The 22362-nt window shown below is 38.7% G+C and overlaps 1 protein-coding gene across 2 annotated transcripts in view; it reads left to right on the top strand.

Moving 5' to 3' along the window:
- The first annotated feature begins 10403 nt into the window (after nucleotides 1-10403).
- LMBRD1 (LMBR1 domain containing 1) overlaps nucleotides 10404-22362 on the top strand; it is a 113549-nt gene continuing 101590 nt past the window's right edge. The window contains exons 1-2 of one of the 2 annotated variants that reach the window (XM_040473871.1): nucleotides 10404-10672; nucleotides 17097-17273. In XM_040473871.1, coding sequence (XP_040329805.1) covers nucleotides 10595-10672; nucleotides 17097-17273 — 255 coding nt within the window. In that variant the 5' untranslated portion in view covers nucleotides 10404-10594. Of the gene's footprint in view, nucleotides 10673-13932; nucleotides 13958-17096; nucleotides 17274-22362 lie in introns of those variants that run through there. The other variant, XM_040473870.1, reaches the window with a different exon arrangement.

The following is a 22362-nucleotide window of genomic DNA, read 5'->3' as shown; positions in this document are numbered from 1 at the left end:
ATACAATGGAAACAAGCCAATCAGATATGGACAACCCAGCACCTAGAATTATCAAGCCAAAAGGGGTAGAATCTGAGAAGGAACAAGGAGAGGGTTGTCTAGAACCTTATAAAACAAGGACCCTCCTCTTGCACTGTTGGTGGAAATGCAAACTGGTGCAGCCACTCTGGAAAACGGTGTGGAGGTTCCTCAAAAAATTAAAAATACATCTACCCTATGACCCAGCAATAGCACTGTTAGGAATTTACCCAAGGGATACAGGAGTGCTGATGCATAGGGGCACATGTCTCCCAATGTTTATAGCAGCACTTTCAACAATAGACAAATTACAGAAAGAGCCTAAATGTCCATCAACTGACGAATGGATAAAGAAGATGTGGTTTATATGTACAATGGAATACTACTTGGCAATGAGAATGAAATCTGGCCATTTATAGCAATGTGGATGGAACTGGAGAGTGTTACGCTAAGTGAAATAAGTCAGGCAGAGAAAGACAGATACCATATGTTTTCACTCCTATGTGGATCCTGAGAAACTCAACAGAAGACCAGGGGGAGAGGAAGAGGGATAAAAAAAAGAAAAAGTTACAGAGAGGGAAGGAGGCAAACCATAAGAGACTCTTGAGACTCTTAAATGCTGAAAATAAACTGAGGGTTGATGGGGGGTGGGGGAGAGGGGGAAATGGGTGATGGGCATTGAGGAGGGCACCTGTTGGGATAAGCACTGGGTGTTGTATGGAAACCAATTTGACAATAAATTTCATTAAATAAATAAATAAATAAATAAATAAATAAATAAATAAAACAAAAAGCAAGGACTCTCACCTAGAATCCTCAGTATTCATTTTTGAATGTCCCTTCTGTGTAAAGAGAGCTTTCCTGCTATTCTTTTTTTCTAATCTTATATTCTAACCAACTTTTGCCTGCTGCTCATTTTGTGTTCACCTTTTCATTCTTTGAAGTGGTGAGACAACCAATCCCGGGTATTGTGGTAAAAAATCCTACAACACTCTTCTAGGATTTTTATGGTTTCAGATCTTACATTTGGTCCTTAATCCATTTTGAGTTTATTTTTGCATATGGTTTAAGAAAGTGGTACTGTTTCATTCTTCTTCATGTAGCTGTCCAGTTTTCCCAACCACATTTATTGAAGACTTTCCTTTTCCTGTTGCATATTCTTGCCTTCTTTCTCAAAGATTAATTGACCATACAACCATGGGTTTATTTCTGGGCTCTCAATTCTGTTTAATGCAAAATCTATTTAATGCAATCTCTATCAAAATACCACCAGCAATTTTCACAGAACTAGAACAAACAATCCTAAAATTTGTATGGAACCACAAAAGACCCTGAATAGCCAAAGCAATCTTAAAAAAGAAAAACAAAACTGGAGGTATCACAATCCCAGAGTTCAAGCTATTCAAAGCTGTAGTAATCAAAACAGTATGGTACTGGCACAAAAATGTACACAAAGACCTAAAGAAAGTTTTAACATTGTTCATTTTTTTCAGGGCTAAAGTTATCAGTAGCAGTTATTTTTTTAAACATCAATTTATTCAAATTTTTGAAAAAAGAAGAGTCCTCTTAATTATAAAGCTGTTTTTATGTAAAAAGACAAAACATGTCAATAGCTTTGTTATTCTGCATAGAATTAGAATCTTTTTTAAACCATACATATCATTGGTTGTTTTGATTATGTACAATACGGAATGCACAATGAATATTAATTAAGACAAGGATGTTGGGCCTTTTCTCATTTAGAAATATCAGTTTCTCATTAACTAGGCAAAAATTAGAATAGTCTTTGTTGTCACTACTCCTAGAGTAAATCACAGAATCTGTAGAAAATGCCCTCTTTGTCTTCACCAGGAGTTCCATTGTCTTGGGTCTTAATTTCCTTTTGGACAAACCCTTCCTTTTCTGTTAATTGTCTTCCATTTACTCCTCCAAATTCGTTCTCCACCCTTCTCTACCCTACCCAGGGAGGCTAACTATTATGCTGTGCATCAAATGGATTCCCTTACCCTTTGGCTTTGTGAATTTATCCAAAGGAGGCACTGGCAGGAGTTAAGAGGATGGGAGAAGAGAGAATTCAGGGCACTTATCCCCTTGGCTCTCTCTCTCTAAGAGATGTTGGGTTGACAATGGCTACTAGGTGGCTCTTACCTAAGTTTATAGGTCTTGCCAGATTTCAGTAACTTCTTGTTTTGTCCTTTTAGTAGTGGTACTGGCTTCCTGTTGTTACAATTTTAGGATTAGTTTCGCTTTTCCCTGCTCACACTTTTGTAAATAGTCCAGTCATTAAACTCTCTTGATTACCCCATTTGGCTATACTCTCTGTTTTTTTTTTTTTTTTTTTTTTTTTTTTTTTTTTTCCTTCTTACTAGAATCCTGGCTGATTAACTCATCTCCTTCCTCTCACCTGACTACCTCATTCCCAGTCAGAATGGCTAAAATGAATGAATCAGGAGACTATAGATGCTGGAGAAGATGTGGAGAAACGGGATCCCTCTTGCATTGCTGGTGGGAATGCAAACTGGTGCAGCCACTCTGGAGAATACTATGGAGGTTCCTAAAAAACTAAAAATAGAACTACTTCAACGATCCAGCAATTGCAGTTAGGTACTTATCCAAAGGGTAAAAAATACAGATTCCAAGGGGTTTATGCACCCCAATGTTTATAGCAGCATTATCAACAATAGCCAAAGTATGGAGAGAGCCCAAATGTCCATCAACTGATGAATGGATAAAAACGATGTAGTGTAGGGGTGCCTGGGTGGCTCAGTCGGCTAAGCGTCCGACTTCAGCTCAGGTCATGATCTCGCAGTCCGTGAGTTCGAGCCCGGCGTCCGGCTCGGTGCTGGCAGCTCAGAGCCTGGAGCCTGCTTCTGATTCTGTGTCTCCCTCTCTCTCTGCCCCTCCCCTGCTTGTGCTCTCTCTCGGTCTCTCAAAAAATGAATAAATGTTAAAAAAAATATATGTCATATATATATAATGCAATATTACTCAGCCATCAAAAATAACGAAATCCTGCCATTTATAGGTTCCATGTGGATGGAGCTAGAATGTATTATAATGAGCGAAATAAGTCGATCACAGAAAGACAAATACCAAATGATTTCACTCATATGTGGAATTTAAGAAACCAAATAGATGAACATATGTGGGGGGGGGGGTGGAATAGAAGGAAACAAACCACAAGAGACTTTTAATAATAGAGAACAAACTAAAAATCAACAAAAAAGGTTGAAGGAGGGAGGTGGGAAGGGGGTGAGCTAAATAGGTGATAGCATTAAGGAGACCACTTGTGATGAGCACTAGGTGTTGTATGTTAAGTGATGAATCACTGAATTCTACTACTTAACCAACATTGCATTGTGTGTTAACCAATTGAAATTTAAATAAAAATTAAAAAAAAAACCAGAATCTATGAAATACAGATTTTTGTCATTCCTCCTTCCTAATCTGTTTTTCCTAATGTGTTCCCTATCTCAATTTAGTGTCACTGTCATTCTCCACAGCTCTAGATTGAGAACTGGCAACAGTGTTGCTTTGTAACAACTATGGTTAAGTAAATGAGATTATTTTCTATAATCTGGATTGGTTTGATCCAATCAGTTAAAAGGCCTTAAGGGCATAATTGAGGTTTCCCAGAGAAAGCAGAAATTCTGCCTGTGGAATTTCTGCCATTGTCAGCTCCTACCTTAGAGTTTTCAGCCTGCATTTTCTCATGGCCTGCTCTATGGAATGCAGACTTGCCTAGCCAGCCCCCATAATTGCATAAACCAATTCCTTGCTATAAATTTCTCTCTCTCTTCACCTTTCACACTTAGACACCATGTCTTGAAAATGAATCTTTATTACGATCTCATAAATTTGTCTTCTTCTTTCATGTTGACAGCTTGCTTAGCTTTCATCATCTCTTGCCTTGACTGTAGTGACAGCATCTTAACTGAAATAAACTCTGCTGCAAGTATTCTCCAGCTCCAACTCAGCATTCACATTCTTTTCCTAGCCTATTTGATAAACTCTTACAAAAATTAGTCTCTTATGATTCTGGAATCTAGAATTCCAAAATCAAGGTTGCAGCAGGGTCATGCTCCCTCCAAGGCTGGGGTTAGGGGCGTGGGGGAAGTTTCTGTCCCTTGCCTCTCTCCCAGCGTATGGTGGTTGCTAGCAATCCTTGGTGTTCCTTGGCTTATAGACACACTAATTCAATCTCTGTCTTTGTCTTCACATGGTGTTCTCCCTGTGTGTCTGTGTTGATAAACTCATTTTTATCCTTTAAAACCTAGCCCAATGTTGCCTCCTCCTGGAAGCATTTCTAAACCTCAATGAATATATTTCATATTTTTAATTAAAGCATTTTTTTAAAAAAGGATTTGGACATAGTGGTTGAAATTCCCTACTTTATATCATTAAAAAACAATAGAAGAATTTACAGTATCTATTGGCAACAAATAAAAACATAAGGATAAATGTCTTTAATCATTTAAAAACTTAAAGATCGACTTAAAATTCTTTCATATTGTGCTACAATCTCTAGAACTGAGCTACTTTAGCTCCATATGTTCTAATGAGAACAATTGGTTTTTACAAAATTTTATGATTTATAAATTATTAACATGTGGGAATTTAACACCAAAAGTTACATTTTGATTTCAAATATAAGCTGAAAGCTGTGTCCAGAAAATGAAGGAAGCAGAACTACACATGAATAAGAATAGACGTTGGAGTCAGGAGAGGAATCCTATTGTTAGAAAAAAGCACAACACAAGTTACAAGTAAAAAATGCATCATTTATTAAAATTATTGAGTATGCTATGGATCATTTTAAATATAAATTTAGAATCAGTTTTTATTGTAATTTCTAATCAGAAATGATTTTGACATTCCCTTATGTTTGAGTTGTATATGCAAACTTAGTTTATACCTTAAAGTACATAAATACCAGGTTTAGGAATTGACACCATGAAAAACATTTGGATGTATTAAGTGATATTTTAGCATGTCTAGACTATGTTTAAATAATTTCTTTCATAGCCAGAAGAAAAATCTTAAGAAGAAAATGAACATGTACCACAAGTTCACGTGGGAATGTTTGTCCCACTAGAAGTATATAAATGGTATCCATTAAGAGTTTATAATTGCAGAAATATGGAAATGTGGATTTTACAATTCACATTATGATACTATGTGCAATCTAATTTTAGGATGACAAATTGGAAATTTGCCTCTGTGTCCACAAATCAGAAACACTCAGATATTAACATTTCAGTGCCATTTTCTATACAATGAAACAGATGAACTATACTTTTGAAATACCTTATACTTTGGGGCTCAATAAAGCTATTTTGATTTTAAATGAAAAAATGTAGACCATAAAGATTTAATTTTTCATGGGTTGGCTCTTGTGCAAAAACCTCTGGTTCCCCACAGAATTATACACAAATGAGCAAATGTTCTAGCAGAACCAAATTGGCCTCTCCACCATATGTGCCAATTCCCTCATAAACACACTTTCAGCCCTTTACAAAGGAAAGAAGAAACTTCTTAGGGTTGTGATGACAAATTCAGTTGGATGACAGTGGAAGGATTACATGGGAAAGGAGATAATGTAGTGATGGGAGAAAAAGGTTTACTCCAACCTTCTCAGGCCCACAGTAATGTTCACTCAGGATCACTGTTAAATCTTTTTGACAGAAGATTAAGTGTAGGCAGTACATGGAGCACAAAAGAGAGCTAAATTCTAAATCAACAAATAATGGATCAGGATAGACATGTGCAAAATCACTAGGATCTGAGGCCAGCAAGGCTTAACTGTAACCTGACTGAAGGTATTAAACAAGCTAAAGAAAGAAGTTGTCAATCAGAAGGATTATTGGTTAGCAACAGAAGCACAGACAGCATGACAGAAAGAGAAATTTTGAGGCTTTTCAAGTAAGTATCTTATTTGCACAGAAAGTCCAATGTTTTACATTTTCAACAAAGTAACAAAATAAAAAAATGATGTATAAAAATCAGCTGTTTTAAAAAGAAAACAACAGCATGTTAATATCTGATCTGATTGTATAATACATAGTTAATTTGGATCCATAACTAGACTTTGTTATGGTCTAAATGTAATTTCATAGTACAAGCCATATCAACTTATATAGTTCCCATTGTGTGATTAGTTTGACTATGGAACTTTTTTGGATTGCTGATCCCTCTGCTGGGTCCTGATCCTTATGTGTCCTGACTCATCCTCTCCTCTACCCTCTAGATCCAGGCCTTTGTTAGGCCTCTAAATCCTACTTAATTTCTTCATTCTCTACTCCCTTGGTGTCCCCTTGACATCAATTTTTCCTCCAGCCTGTTACTTCTTCTTCTTAATTAATTGAAACTTTCAGTTTTCTTTTTGCTGTTTCTACCAATTCCTATGTAAGATTGTTTTTATAAATTTTACTTCCTAGCATGATCATAATCCAACCTTTGGTTTTCCAAAAGCACTTCGTAAAGGGAATGAGAAACCATTCTCCTGCTTCTTGTTTCCCAAACCCATCCCCAATTCTCCAGCTTAGGGAGGGGAACCACTTGAGTTCCATAGGGGCCAGAGATGAGAGGAATGATTATCCTTTCTTTATGAACTCTTTTGCTGGGAGTTTTGGCATCTGTGATCATTGTAGTTTTCTTTATTCCATCTTTGTCTGGTTTTGGTACCAAAGTGACCTTTGTAGGTCATTACTGCTTGACCCACTTGGGGCTGTTCCTTCAACTTTCTGCTGTCCACATGTTCCTGGTTCTCAGAATTCTTAGAAAGGCCTCCTCCAGTACATGTTGCTGAATCCATCCATAGGAATAAGCACATAGATAGGGTGGTTCTCAGAGGCCATCTACCAAAGCCTTCAGTGTGAACTTAATGGGCTATTGTGGGGCAGGGCGGGAGGAAGGGCGGGGCTGGGAGGAAGGGTGGGGAAGAGCTAATCCACACCCTTTCCGCACAGAGATACTCCCAGCACAGGTTTCTATGCTAGCTCAGCACTAGGGACCTCTGTGAGTCACTCCCTCTCAGCACTTGGAGCAAAATGCTGGGTCTCTCCCAAAATTTAGGTCACACCCTCTAACCATATGGGTGATTCCCTGTGTGTCCTCTTCTCACTGGCTTTAGGGAAGAAGGACTACTCAAAAGCTGAAGGAGAGAGGAATGGGAGAAGGATAATTGCTATCTTGCAAATGTTGCTTTCCCCCTCCGAGGTCTCTAGCTCTCTCTCTCTCTCTCTCTCTCTTTTTTTTTTTAACATTTATTTATTTTTGAGAGAGAGACAGAGTGTGAGTGGGGGAGGAGAACAGAGAGAAAGAGAGGGAGACACAGAGTCTTAAACAGGCTCCAGACTCTGAGCTGTCAGCACAGAGCCCAACGCAGGACTTGAACTCAGGACCGGTGAGATCATGACCAAGGCCGAAGTCAGACACTTAACCAACTGAGCCACCTAGGTGCCCCAAGAGGTCTCTAGCCCTCTTAACAGTAATGGGGGCTAGGTTTTGATAGGTTTTCTGCAAGGTATCCTCTTATTAAATCCCTTGGGAGTGATGGGCTCTACATGGCCATTACTTTGAACTTAAAATGGAGCAGATTCCACAGAAATTCTGGTACCTTCCTGGTGGGGAGTAGGGCAAGGGTATTCTTTAGTAACTCCATGCATCTTAGTCTCTTTAGACTGCTGTAACAAAAATACCATAAACTGGGTGATTTATAAACAACATAAATTTATTTTGTATAGTTCTGGAGACTGGGAAGTCCAAGATCAAGGTGCCAACAAATTCAGTATCTGGCTAGAGCTTGCCTCCTGGTTCATAGGTGGCTGGCTTCTTATAATTTCATATGGTAGAAGGGGCAAGGGAGCTATCTGGGGTCTTTTCTATAAAGGCAGTAACTATTCATGAAGGTTCCACCTTCATGACCTAAGTACCTCCTAAAGGCCCTAGCAATAAATACCATTACCTTGGGCTTTATGACTTAACATGAATTTGTGTGTGTGTGTGTGTGTGTGTGTGTGTGTGTGTGTGTGTGTGACAAATATTCAATCTATAGCACCTGGAGAGCAGGACAGGATTACCTGTATCAACAGATAGTATCTGTTATTTCATCCTTGCTGGCCTAGTCTGTATGCTAAATGAATAGTCCATCCTGACTAGGCTGAAGAATGGAGAGACAGGTTAATATGCACATCTCTACCTGTCCAGATGCCTCACATTCTCTTTCTTTTCTTTCCCAATTTTCCTGAATCAAACTACTACTATTCTTCTACCTAGTCACACTTGTCAGCAACACAGGTTATAAGGTTTTCCAACTTGAAAAATCATGCAACTGCCCAACAGGATCCCAGTACTTAGGCATTCAGAGACAACAGTTTATTAAATGGACTTAATTCAATGGACAGCATATCAGTACAGAAATAGGCTGTTTGATCTTGCTAAAAGCTCCAATTTCACATAAAACGCCAGGTGGCTCATTGGTTAAGCGTGGGGCTCTTGATTTCAGCTCAAGTCATCTCATGATTTGTGAGATTGAGCCCTGAGTGGGGCTCTGTGCTGACAGTATTGACAGAGCCTGCTTGGGATTCTATCTTTCCCTCTCTCTGCCTCTTCCCCACTTGTGCTCCTGTGTTCGTGCTCTCTCTCCTCCCTCAAAATAAACATTAAAAAAAAAGGGATGTGAAAGGAATTTTTTCTACAACTCTTGAACCCCTCAGCCAGATAAGATACTGGTGGTAAATGGATTAGAGTTGGGAGAAGAAAAGTTGCAGAGATTTCTTTCATGAAAATTGTTGTTGGTTTGTGGATCCCCACCTTTAACTCCAAAAGAGTGTGAGTTTGGGAGTGAGGGAACATTGGGTTAGGATGTTCCCATTTAACCTTAGACTAGTGAGGCCTCAAGGGAGCTACTTGGAGAATTTGAAATATGGTCCCTGCAATTGAGAGATACGGAGGGCTGGTGCCTGACTCAGGCATGGGAGAACTACAGCAGACTGTGGAGTGTAGGCTGACTCCCTCTGGGATATCCAAGAAGGGCTGATAGCTTTGATGGTAGAAGTAGCAGAAGAGTTACACTGAGATTGGCCTGTGCTTCCAAAGGTTGTTATGTAAGGTACTTATGATCATTTCCTATACAGGGGATTTGAGCCATGAGGGAAAGGGAGAAAACTGGCCTGGGGTTGTCTTGAGACCTGTCCTCCAAGCCAAGTGAGCACCTGGGAGAGGATTAGGAGACTAGCAGGAAAACAGAAGAGTACCACAGGGGTGCCTGGCTGGCTCAGTCTGTAGAGGGTGCAACTCTTGATCTTGGGGTTGTGAGTTTGAGACCCAGTTGGTTGTAGAGACTATATAAAAATAAAATCTTAAAACAAAAACAAAAATATACCACAGTATGTCTGGAAACTGGTGAAGGAATTTAAATGACCACTTGGAATAGAGATGTCACTATTCACTTTAAGGAAACTATATAGGAAAGATGTCTCCAGAAAAGTGAATGTTGCACAGAAGAAAGACATGAACAAACATTCACAGGTACAGAAAACACAAAGCCAATTTATGACAGTATCAACTTATGTTAAAACCGTTCTCTCCTCTATTTTCTTCTTTTCTCTTCCCTTCGTCCCCACTCCTTCCCTACTTCTGGATTCAGCTAGAAGTAGGTCTTAGGTAGGGTGGTAGGGAATAATTTACCACCACATAATGCATTGTAAAGATATGGTAGGCTTAATTCATAAATTGTGTCTTGATTACAAGTTATGCTCCTTCAATTTAGTGGTTTAATATGTACTCCGACTTCAGGGGACCCAGGCGAGCTATCCCAGGAACTATCTCCTTGTCTCAATAGGGCCTACCATACTGTTTCGTTCATTTATGAATATTAGGAGAGCCTGCAATTTCCCTATGAAAATGTTCACAAAGTCATTATGGAAATTCACAGTCCTGTATAGAGGTAAATCGAAAAGCCACAGCACCATGTGATAAGCCCATGTCCAGTGAAACAGTTACTCAGGCTGGGGGCCCCAATGTCAGCAAATTAGAGTCATTTAGGCATTGGGCAAACTTTTTTTTTTTTTTTTTCAGACGGCCATTCCCGCAACCTGGTGAGCTCTGCTAACTGCATGGCCCATTCTGTCTTGGACACTAGGGACAAACTTCCTTTCTAGGAGAAAGTTGAAACTCCTAATGTTGGCTTGAATTTCCAGAAAAACCCAATCCAGGCCTTGTGGAGTTCCCTCGCTTTCCCGTCTATCAGCTTGGGCCGAACCAATTTTTCTAATAAGGTTGCGATGCAGTAAAACAACACCCTGACTTAAAGCCTTCACCTCACCTCGGGAGTGAGCAGCGCGGTGACGTCACGGCGTCCCGGGCGCGCCCCGCCCCCGCCCGGCTCAGCGCCAGGGGACGCTAGAGGGCTGGGGCTCCTTGGCAACCATTTGCTCCGCCCCTCCCGCCCCCTCCGCCTCCTCCGCCCCTTTAACCTTTAGGGTGCACGGGCGCAGAGTCCTTCACACTGTTTCCCCTTTCCCCCTCCCCTTTCCCCACCCCCCGTGCCCAAGTCTCCGGGCCGGAAGTGAAGATGGCGGCGGCGGCGCCTTCTGGCGCGGCTTCAGCGGAGCTGGTGATCGGCTGGTGCATATTCGGCCTCTTATTACTGGTAGGGGAGGTGCTCATAGTTTTCCCAGTGTTTGGACTGGTGGGAGAGAGGGAGGGGCCGGTCGGCCCGGCAGCTGGTCTGTTAGGGCCTGGGAGACCCTCCTCGTCCCGCCCCGCCCCCCTTTTAGTTTGGACTGTTGGGGGCTCCTCTGCTCCGGGGCGGGGCCTGCGCTCGGAGTGGGTACGGAGGCACTGATTACCGGCTGCTTTTGATGTATTTTCCCTGATGACGTCTAGTATTGTAGGTTTCCATTATCGAAACTCTTGCCCTCATCCCTCACTAGAGCACTGGGGCGGGTGGAGTTTGGGAACGGAGGAGACCCTCCGGGTTCAGAAGGGAGAAGTGGCCCCTGGTCCCCACGTGAGACGGGAGTACAAGGTGTGGGGCAGCAGCGCCTGATCTTTGCAAGTTCAGTAGGCTCTGGCCTTGATCTGGCAGGAGGCCTCTGCTTCCCAAAATTGTTTGTCCGTGTTCCCTACCCTTGGGATTAAGTCTGCAACCTTCTGTACCGATTGTGCGATGCTTTGATGACGTGAGGTGTTCCTTCTGACTTCCCGGTTTCACATTCCTTTTCAGTCTTTTGTGATAGATGTAGAAACCTATGTAGGGAAGAGCTGTAGCCCTCTTTACTGCCAGTATCAGGGTGTGTATACTAAAATGTATCTGACCTCAGGTACCACCTTTCCCAGTCGTCTTACTCCTGTTTAGTGATCAAAACGTGGGCCTAAATAGCCCAAATGGCCTAGTTTTTACTTTACTGCCTCATATTAGAACCCTTGGGCTTATTTTATTTGGGGGTCCAATTTGTTTCTCTCCATAACCCTCCCCATTGTCACTCTCCTTATCCTGTTGGGTACTTTGTGTCCCAAAGTATTTTGCTGCTTTGCAATTACTAAAACAGAAAACAAAAATCAGCCCCTAAAACTGCTAACTTCAGTTCTGGAAATCAAGACTTGTTAGATTCCACTACAATGTCTGCAAGCCGGGTAGTATGTTTTGCTGGTAAATGTTTCAGAAAAAATGCTACAAAGAAAAAAATGTGAAAACTTTTGGAAAATTATCTCTTGCTACCTTCACTTTCCCAGAAAATAATACTGCCTTTACACTGGAACATACTTTATGTACTCTTCTTGGTGGAGAAAATGGAAACTATAGAGGGTGGCCATGTCTCCAAAGCCATCCAGTCTTGTACTTACGGAGTTCTCGCGTTCAGGAGTTCCTGAACAGACTATCATATTCAGTTGGTTTAGAAGAAAACAAATGAGCATGGAACCAGTATCAAAGTCTGGCAGGAATATCTTGGCAGTTATCAATTAATAAACATTTAATGTATATGAGTTGTGCTATAAATTGTGGGAGGATGTAAACAAAACAAAGTAGCTTTTAAGTGGGCCTGAAGATAGGTGGGAAAACAAAAATTCTTAAAATAGGTATTGTAAGTACTGAAAACCAAAGTATGATTTTATAAATGATATAGGACTTCAGAGAACAGAGAGTAATATCAAAAGAAAGTGGAATTGAGGTAGACATTGGATGGATGAATAAAGGAAGTCATTGAAATTGGTGATGATACACCAGGAAAAAAAATAAAATGAGAAGGGAATTGAGGAGTTTGAAACTAGATGTTGGAACAGGAAAAAATTAGTAATAAGGGCTATCGTTTAATTTTCTGCAAATTCCTATAATTCCTGGCTTATTAGAAGAGAGCTAGATTCTTTTTGTTTTATTTTTATTTACAAAATTTTTTTTTAATATATGAAATTTATTGTCAAATTGGTTTCCATACAACACCCAGTGCCCATCCCAAAAGATGCCCTCTTCAATACCCATCACCTACCCTTCCCTCCTTCCCACCCCCATCAACCCTCAGTTTGTTCTCAGTTTTTAAAAAAAAAAATTTTTTTTCAACGTTTATTTATTTTTGGGACAGAGAGAGACAGAGCATGAACGGGGGAGGGGCAGAGAGAGAGGGAGACACAGAATCGGAAACAGGCTCCAGGCTCTGAGCCATCAGCCCAGAGCCTGACGCGGTGTGCGAACTCCCGGACCGCGAGATCCGAGATCGTGACCTGGCTGAAGTCAGACGCTTAACCGACTGCGCCACCCAGGCGCCCCTGTTCTCAGTTAAGTCTCTTATGCTTTGGGAGAAAAGAGCTAGATTCTTATGTCTGCTTTTGCATTCAGTCTTTTGAAATGTTATTTTGGTTGAAGTGTATGAAGAAAATCCCGTTTTAGTGGTACCTCGCAGAGGAGTATTGTTTAGGTAATTGTGGATATTCTTAAATATGACACCAAAACTCAATAAATAGAAGCTTTCTAAAGGTTAGTTGAAATAATGGAATCTGAAACCCTGTGAATAAACTTCATTCTGTTACATTAAAATTTGTTGATCCCTGTTGAACTTGAATGGATCTTTCTGCCCCATGCATGGTTTTATAACATCATGCATTGATTATTTGGAAAATACTGGTTCACTGAGTGATGCAGATATTCCAAATATGGATATATTTCAATATATAATGTTAACATATCACATTCATTATTATTACCACTGATCTTGTCAGAAGAAATGTTCCAGAAATAAGTACTGAGAAACTGTCAAGCCCACAGTTGTGGATACAAGTTTTCCAAAATTCTGAGTTTCATTTAAACTCTCGAATTTTATCTTTGGGAACAAATACTCTCAAGTTTTTTTTTTTTTTTTTTTTTTTTTCCTCTTGAGGTGATAGGTTCTGTTTGTTCATTTCAACAAAATATGCCAAATGTCCAAGTCTGAATAACCATAATCACACGTACTGTCAAGTCAAAGCGATATTCCTTTGAAACCAGTGCCTGACTTGGTTTTCAGCTCCTACATTACTCCTAAGAGATAGCCAGCACACCTTAACGTGCAGCAGCAGAAACTCCAGCCTAATCTTCGCAGTTTCCCCCATGGAGTATTAAAAAAGATTCAACGGTTGAAGTTCAGTAAAGTTAATTTTTACTGTTTCATTAAGCACAGTCTTAAATTGTCCTCTGTGGGTGTGTATCTGGAGGTGAAGAATACAGTAACTACTGGCACAATTTGGTGCTGTTGTCTTGATTCATGCTTAATTTGCCAGCAGTGTTTACCCATGACTTTTGCAACATGAGTGCAGATAGCAACATAGTGAAAAAGACAAATGACTTTTTAGTATTATGAGAATAGTTTTCAATTTGCAAATCCTTAGGGTTCTGGGACTGCCAGTGGTTGGAGGATTTCACACTTTGACAGCTGCTGCCAGTAATCTACTGAAGAATCGAACAGTAAGATTGACTTATTTGTGTGATCCTGGGCAAACAGAATGGACTTCAGTTTCTTCTGCCACATGAGGAATGGTTAGATTTAGTCCTCCAAGCCTATAATCTAACTACCTATGTTTACTATATGAAATCTAAACCTTTCTATATAAGTCCCCCAAGATCCTCAATTGCATTTCCCTTTGCTATATAAGACAGAGACTTCATTTCTGTAAAGCAAGTTTATTCTTGTTACTCAAAGTGACCATCACCTTGTTAGATATACTAACAAGGGAACTTGTTAGATATACTAAATATAAGACCCCAGCCTTACTGACACAGAAAGGATCTATGCTCATTAGTTTAAGAAACATTCATCCGTTCTCATTCCTGCCTCTCCCCCAGTCATTGTCAACCTTAACTTCTCATCAAAGTCCACTAAGGAGTTTTAAAAAAGCCTACTGCCCAGACCAGTTAAATTAGAATCTGTTGGGAGGGGTTGGAGACTGCTCTAAACTTTTCTTTATAATTATTAACAAAATTGTATATTTCTTTTATGAAATGTTCTTAAGATGTTATTTCACATGACATTTGGTTTCATATGATGTAGTGACCTATGACAATTCATATGACAGTTGCTATTTGTGAAGCAGTTACTGTGGCCAGGCACTGTGCTAAACTCTTTACATCTTATTTAAGTCTTATAACCTGCTATGAAATATTCTTATTACTATTTTGTAGATGATGACATTTGATTTATTTTATAGTGTAGTCACTACTGATAGATTTTACCCACATAAACAAAAAGCTCTTTGGGGTTCTCAGTTTTAAAACTATAATATCTCCTGAGACCAAAAAATTCAGTATTCTCTGTCTTAACTATTTTGCTTGAGTTGCCCTTTCCCTACTTGTCTGTCTGGTTTTGTTAAACATCTTCCTTTGCAGTAATACCTATCACTTTGAACTTTGTAAAGTGCAGGTCTTTTTGAAATCCATCAAAAAAATTACTGAATACTTTGTGTGTCAGGTCCTGCTAAGGATAGAATGGTAAAGCTCAACTTGCAGTGGCTTCAAAATAATTTGAGGAATGTTTTAAATATTTTTGAATTCATTTAAAAACAAAAATGGTAAAATATTAATATAAATTAATGAAAAATGTTTTCCTAACACAAAAATAAATTCATAAATAGCCAGAATTTGACACTAGGTCTTATTTTTCCTCCAACATCCAGTTTCCAAAGTCTACATTCCCTTCTTACGTTATTTTTTCTGCTGTTCTGACACCAGCTGAAATATTAGTAATATGAAGGAATTACATGCAACAACTTGGATGGATTTCAAATGCATTATGCTAAGTGAAAGAAGCCAGACTCAGTAGATGACATGCTATATAATATAGTACATTATGACATTCTAGAAAGGCAGAAGCTATCGGGACAGATAACAGTGGTGGAGAGTAGACAGAGGGGTTAACTACACAGGGGCAAAGGGGATTTTTCTGTGGTGGTGGAACTGTTCTTACATCTTGGTTGTGGTAGGGGAATTTGGAAGCCGTGAAACAAGTTGAGTGGTGGTGTTAGTTCAGTTCAGGCTCCTGAACTAGGATACCCGGAAGGGAAGTAACAGTGGAATCTGTTGAAGAGAGTGAAAGGACAAAACGATGCTTTTGTCCCAGAGCTCTTAATAGAGTTTATTTAAAACAATGGTTCTCTCTTATGGTTAAGTCATATTCCATTGCCATTTGCCACAACATGGATGGACCTAGAGGGTGAAATAGGCCAGAGGCATAAAGGCAAATACCGTATGATTTCACTTATATGTGGCATATAAAAAGCAAAACAAAAAACCAGAAACAGACCCATAAATACAGAGAACAAACTGGTGGCTGCCAGAAGGGAGAGGGTGAGCAAAATGGGTGAAGGGAGCGGGAGGTACAGGCTTCTAGTTATGGAATGAGTAAGTCATGAGGATGGAAGGTCTGCGATATTGTAATAGAGTTGTGTGGTTATAGATGGCAGCTACACTTGTGAGCATTGCATAGGGAGTAGAATTGTAGAATCACTATGTTGTACCCTGGAAACTAATGTAACATTGCATGTCAACACTACTTTAATAAAATAAAAAACAAAATAACAGTGGTTCTCAAATTTGGCTCAGATTGGAATCCTCAGGCTTTTTAAAAATGCTGTGGCCTGCAGGAACCTCACTCTGATTTGTGGGGACAGCATAAAGGTATTTAAAAACTGCCCAGGTGATTCTAACCCAGCCTAGGCTGAGAATCACTGGTTTAGTACCTATCTGTAATTCCCTACATTTGAGTAGAGGAGAGTTTCTCAAAATGTAGTTCTTGGACCAATAGCAGCCTCAATTGGAACTTGTTACAAAGGCACATTTTCTGGGCCCACTCCAGACCCCTGAATCTGAAACTCTGGGGGTGGCGCTTAGCATTTTTTACTATAACAAGCCCTCCAGATGATTCTGATATTCCCTAAAATTAGAGAATCGTGAGCAAAGTCCTATGCTCTGTGTTAGTCATTAGAAAGGCATTGACAGCTATTAAGAGTACCTGGTGGATTAGAAATGTCATCCTCAGTACCTCTGAGCGTACTTTTATCACTGGAAAGTTCCTTGCAGTGCACATGTACTCATTTTTAATGTTCACTTTTCTTTGTTTAATGCCCTTTAAAATTTGAATTATATTATAATTTGTCGATTGCATCGTGATTATTGGCAGTTAGTCTTTTAGCTGAATGGTACCCTTGAACTGTCATAATGGGGCAGAAGTTAATTTCAATTCAAGTTATATTGTATTAGTCTGGAGAAATCTATAGGTAAAAAGTATGCAAAGCTAATTACAACTATGACATAGGAGACCATTAATGATTGCAGTGTATTCAGTGAGGATATATGTAACTGAGCACTGTTATCAATAACTTGTTTTTTGGTGTGTCTTTGCATCTAAGTGAGGTTGTACTGCATTCATGAAATAGGCTTTGAAAATTATAAATCTAGAATAAGGTTATAAGAGGTAATGGACCTTCATTACACATGTAAAAGGACCTTCATTTGACATAGTTTCCCATTGGAAACTTTCAAACACATGCTAAAATCAGAGTTAGAGAATACATAGTGCAGCAGCAAAACATTTCTTTTTGTTGTCTTTCAGGCTATTTTGGCATTCTGCTGGATATATGTTCGTAAATACCAAAGTCAGCGGGAAAGTGAAGTTGTCTCCACCATAACGGCAATTTTTTCTCTGGCAATTGCACTTATCACTTCAGCACTTCTACCAGTGGATATATTTCTGGTTTCTTACATGAAGAATCAAAATGGTACATTTAAGGTAATTACTATCGTACTTTAAGGTAATTACTATCATACTTGTGATTTTTTTTTCCCCTTTCAAATTCTTGGCAAATAAGTGTTTAAGTTTAGTAGTCCAGTATATATTATGCTTCTGTTGTTGTGTCTGGGAATCAGTGAGGGTGCACATGCAGCACAGAGGCTAGGAATGGGACAGCCAACATGGAAGACTAGAAGTGAACTGGTACTGATTCAACAACTTTCCAAGTGTGAAGAATACCTTTTGTTAATCCAAAAATATATTAAGTATTGCAGTAGGTTTTATTTTGTATCTCTCCTAGCTCCCTTGAAGTTTGAGTTGATTTACATTAATGAAGTAAATAATTTACAAGGGCTTTTTTTAGTGGTGGATCACAATTGTACTCTGTTTCACATTGAGTACTTTGGGTCTGTATGGTATATGGAAAAGACCACTAAGCTAGCTGGGAGTTACAAGACCTGAGTTCTAGACTTGACTCTACTATCTAGGCTATATTTTGGTCAAATTAGTTAAGTTTTCTAGACTTCAAGTTCTTCATTTTTAAAATGAAGGATGTTGGACTGGAAGATTTCTGATTTCCTTTCCAATTATGCAAATTATTATTTAAAACATTTTTTTTTTAATGTTTGTTTATTCTTTGAGATTGAGAGAGAGAGAGAGAGAGAGAGAGAGAGAGAGCGAGCACGAGCAGGAGAGGGGCAGGGAGAGGGAGACACAGAATCTGAAGCAGGTTCCAGGCTCCAAGCTGTCAGCACAGAGATTAATAAAACACATGAAGCTGCTCTTTTCATGGAGCTTACATTCTGTAAGATCAGGCCAACAGTAAACAGTCAAAACAAGTGAATTTCATGTTGATACATTCTGTGAGGAAATATAATAGATTGATGTGAAAGTTTAAGTTGTGGGTAATTCAGATAGGGGCACAGGAAGGCCACATTGCTGGAACAGATTACTTGAGATGAGACCTGGATAAAGAGAAGCCAGTCAGGTGAAGAACCAGAGGGAAAAGCCTGTGGGGAGAGGAAACAGCAAATACAGAAGCTCGAGATGAGTTTGGCCTATTTGTGGTATTGTGGTGTTGCACTTCGGTACTAGCTGAGATTAAGACGAGGCCTGGTGGATTGTTTATGACCTTAAGTCATGTTAATAGAACTGTATTTTGGACAAATTACCTTCAAAATGCCTATTGTATATATAAAAGTGGAGGTATCAAGTAGGAGTTGGAAGTGTTGCTGAGAGGTGTAGGGAGAGGGGTAGAGAGTGACTGCTGGCTTTGGTCAGTGGTAAGCAAGGAACAAGATAGTTTCAGTGGAGCACATGGGTGGTCAGGTTGGAGTGGGTTAACTCTGGATGGGAGGTGAGGAAGTGGTGATAGGGAATGCTGAAAACTTTTTGAGAACTTTTGTTCCCTAAGGGATTAGGAGGTGGGATCAAGAGAGGTGTTGTTATTTGTGGTGGTTATGCGTATTATCTCTGTGCTTGATGGAAGTTACTAGAGTTGGTATACTTTAGGATTCAGTACAGTGGGAGAAATTTTTGAGAGGGAAGATAGGATATCATTGCAGGGACAGTGTTCTTGAGAAAGCAGAGGAGTTGGAGATCTAAATGTGAAAGGATTGGCCATAAATAGGACTATAGGTACTTGGCTGGAGGAAGGACTAACATTTGAATACAGATGGAGGTAGGTGTTAGATTTGGTAGTAAGTTGAGTAAGCTCCTGTCTTACGGCTCCAAATTATTTTAGGGAACTCCAAGTCAGCGTTTTTTAGGCATTGACATTTTGTGCTGGTTTATCTTTGTTGTGGGGGTTATCCTGTGCATCATAGACAGTTAACACATCTTTGCTTCTACACACAAATGCCAGTAGCACATTGACACTCCCCCCTACCCCCTGGGCCTCCATTGCCAAATGCCCATGGGAGCCAGAGTCACCCCTGAATAAAAACTACTGGCCTAAGGTAAGAATACCAGGTAAAATCTAGGTGGGTTGTGTAGTTTTGGGTTGGGCTGATCATTTCAAAGTGTCATCTTGAAGAATAGAAAGGAAATTTTACATACATGATCCACTATATCTTTGTTCTATGGAATTTCTATTTTCCTTTCATCTCAAGTGGTCTTTAATATTCTCTAGTATTAGTTCTTGGGTCTTCAATGACTCTGTAGTTTCTTTTGGTCTCTACCTTGGGAGGCAGTGGTCTACAAAATGTATCAAGGGCATAGCGGTTCTCAAAAGGTAAAAGAAGGAAGGTTTCATAAACTAAGCTCTTTTGACAGTATATACCTTGGAGGCAAAACTGTATAAAAGCCAAATGCACTAATAGTACTTGAATGATGTATATTTTACACATATTTTTAGCTTTAAAATAGTAACAGAAATATTTTCTTATTGCCATAAGATTTGGTTAAACAAAAGAACCTTGCAGGATGAAAAGTACTAAATGTCAATGAATCTTTGGCTTTAGATTACCTTAACATACTTTCTGCTTTTGACTTTTTTGAGGTTGGGGTCTTGTTTAATTTTAAAGTTTAACTTTTAAGTAATTCTCAATGGCCACATTAATTCTTGTGGGATTATTTTGGAAATTGGAAGGGAGTTTGTATTAGGGATAGATGAATTATCCTCTATTTCAAAAAATCTTCAGGATTCAGAAATCTTTTTAAAATTCTGTTTTGTGCATACACAACAGCTAAAGAAACTGTTAGGAGCTGAAGTTTTGATTATGTACATACTAATTTGGATACCTGAATCATTGAAAAAATTTCCAGTCATGGAACAGAATTCTCCCCAGTGCTTTGCCATGGCCATGTGGTAAACACTGTTGCAATTTTTTTTTTTTTTTTTTTTTTTGTATATGTGTGGGCATTTCATTTTTTAGACAAAGATTGCATGTGTTAAAACTATTTGCTGCAATGTGTTCTGTGCTATCCCCTCATGGATATCTATATATGCTAGTTTATATAGATTCCATTGTTTTTAATGTCTATACAGTTTCTCCTCAGGCATTTAGATTATTTCCAATTGTTGTTACTGTTTTTTAATTTTTTGAACAACACTACACTGAATATTGTTGGATAAAGAGCTCTTGAGTGAAGAATCAATAAACATTTGGTGCAGGCTGGAATTACGGAGAGAATGGTCAGCAAGTACACAGGTTCTTATCTACTTGACATTCTGCAAAACGATGACCTTTCCCAAAGTGCAGGTGCTTTAGCAGAGGTACCTCTTCCTCCTTTTGTTCGCTCGTCTTATATGGCAAGAAGGAGAATGGCCTTGCAGGTGGATTAACAGTATGGACTTGGGTGCCGGGTAGTGTGCACTTGATACAAGCTGTTCATGAGGTGCTTGGACATTCCAGTTGCTGAACATCTAGAGACTTTGGGCTCCTTTAGCCCTGTGAATATGGGGTTCAGCTCCTCCTACTGTATGGGAAATGGAGGCTTCATTTTGGTAGCTTGTTGCCATATAATCCAGTAAGAGCTCTTGAGGTCATTCATTAGACAGTACTATTTGTCTTTAAAACATATCTGTGTACTGATACCTGTCCTGATTTGTGTGAATCTTTTTAGGATATATTCCAACAAACAATGTTTAGATCATAGACTATTTTACTTACCATGTAGGAGATGGCTTTGTCTCCACATTTGCCACTAATAATGTGTTTTAAATTTTGCCACCTAGGTAAGTGAAAAGTTACTATAATAATAGATTTTTATGTTTTATTAATAAAATCTCATAATTGGGTAAATTCCTCATTGTTGATCTTTTTCGAAAAATTTCCTAGCTCTTGCCTGTATGTTTTTCAGATGATTTTTTTAATCAGCATGTCAAAATACTCCACCTCCTAGTATATTGGGATTTGGATTGGCAGTATATATAGTTTTTATAGATTAACTTGGAGGGATTTGGTATTTACAATCTTTTCATGTGGGAACATGTGACTTTCATTTATTTAGATCTTTAAAAAGTTCTATAATCAATTTAATTTTCTTTGTATAATATAACATTTTTATTTAACCTATTAAATTTTTTATAGTCTTTATTGCTATTGGAAAAATTACTATTTTTATTCTACTTTGTGTGTCAAGGTTTTGCTTTTGTGGTGCTAAATTTGGATTTTCCACATTTTTTTCTTTTACCAATTTGTCAGCAAGAAATTCATAGATGTTCATTGTTCAAAGTGTTTGTAGGTGAAAAAGAAAAAAAAAAGAAAAACCTAAATTATTTTAGAAGGAACTTTAAATGCTGATACCCTTCCTTAAGAGCCAATATAGTGGGGTGTTGATACCACTTGAGCTCTTAAAGTGTTTATAGAAAAGAAATGACCTTTGATACCAATTTGAGCCTTACTACTTAATAGCAGTAGTCACTTAGACTCTCCACATTTAATTTTTCATATGCATAAAGTTTAGGACATTTAATAAAAAGATTTGCATTTAGTTCTGATTCATTAGTATACAGATTTTTTTATTTGAAAAGATTAATTTGAATTCTATTTTCTAAGTTAAATTACTACATTTAAATTACTAATTTAAAGAACACTTGTGTGGGATGAAGGCAAAGAAGTTTAGATTGACTTTTTTTTAGGTATTTTTAAAAAATGTATATTGTACTCAAATATCTTCTTTCTAAAATTCAATCGTATTTCACTCTCTGTATAATAATTCGTCACTATTTTCTGTTTTCCTTAGGACAAAGTCCAAAATACTTAGCATGACTCATAGTCCCTTAAACCTGGCTCTTTCCCTCCCTTGCTCCACCTGCTTTTTCTTAGCTTTCCAAAGGCTCTAATGAAACTATATATTTAGCTTCTTGCAGTTTTTTCAAACTTTCAGGTATGTTCCTCCTATCTTCTGTACTTCCTACTGTTTGTTTTTTTTTCCTCCTATTTTCTGAGAACGACCTTTCTTTCTTCATTTTTCGGGTTAGAATCATTTTGGGAAGCCATCCCTGATCTTTAGGCTGAGTTTGGTGGCTCCTGTTTATGTGTTTCCCTAGAACTATGTTGTCATATGAGCATTTGCCTGTTGAAGTTTGTTTACTTATCTGTCTCTTAATTAATTATTGAAGGCACAGGCCATACTTGTTTAG

The sequence above is a fragment of the Herpailurus yagouaroundi genome, unplaced genomic scaffold (genome assembly GCF_014898765.1).
Source record: "Herpailurus yagouaroundi ecotype Mexico unplaced genomic scaffold, PumYag 139, whole genome shotgun sequence".
Lineage (NCBI taxonomy): Eukaryota > Metazoa > Chordata > Mammalia > Carnivora > Felidae > Herpailurus > Herpailurus yagouaroundi.
The sequence above is the reverse complement of the archived record's forward strand: the minus strand, read 5'-3'. Positions and strand labels throughout refer to the sequence as shown.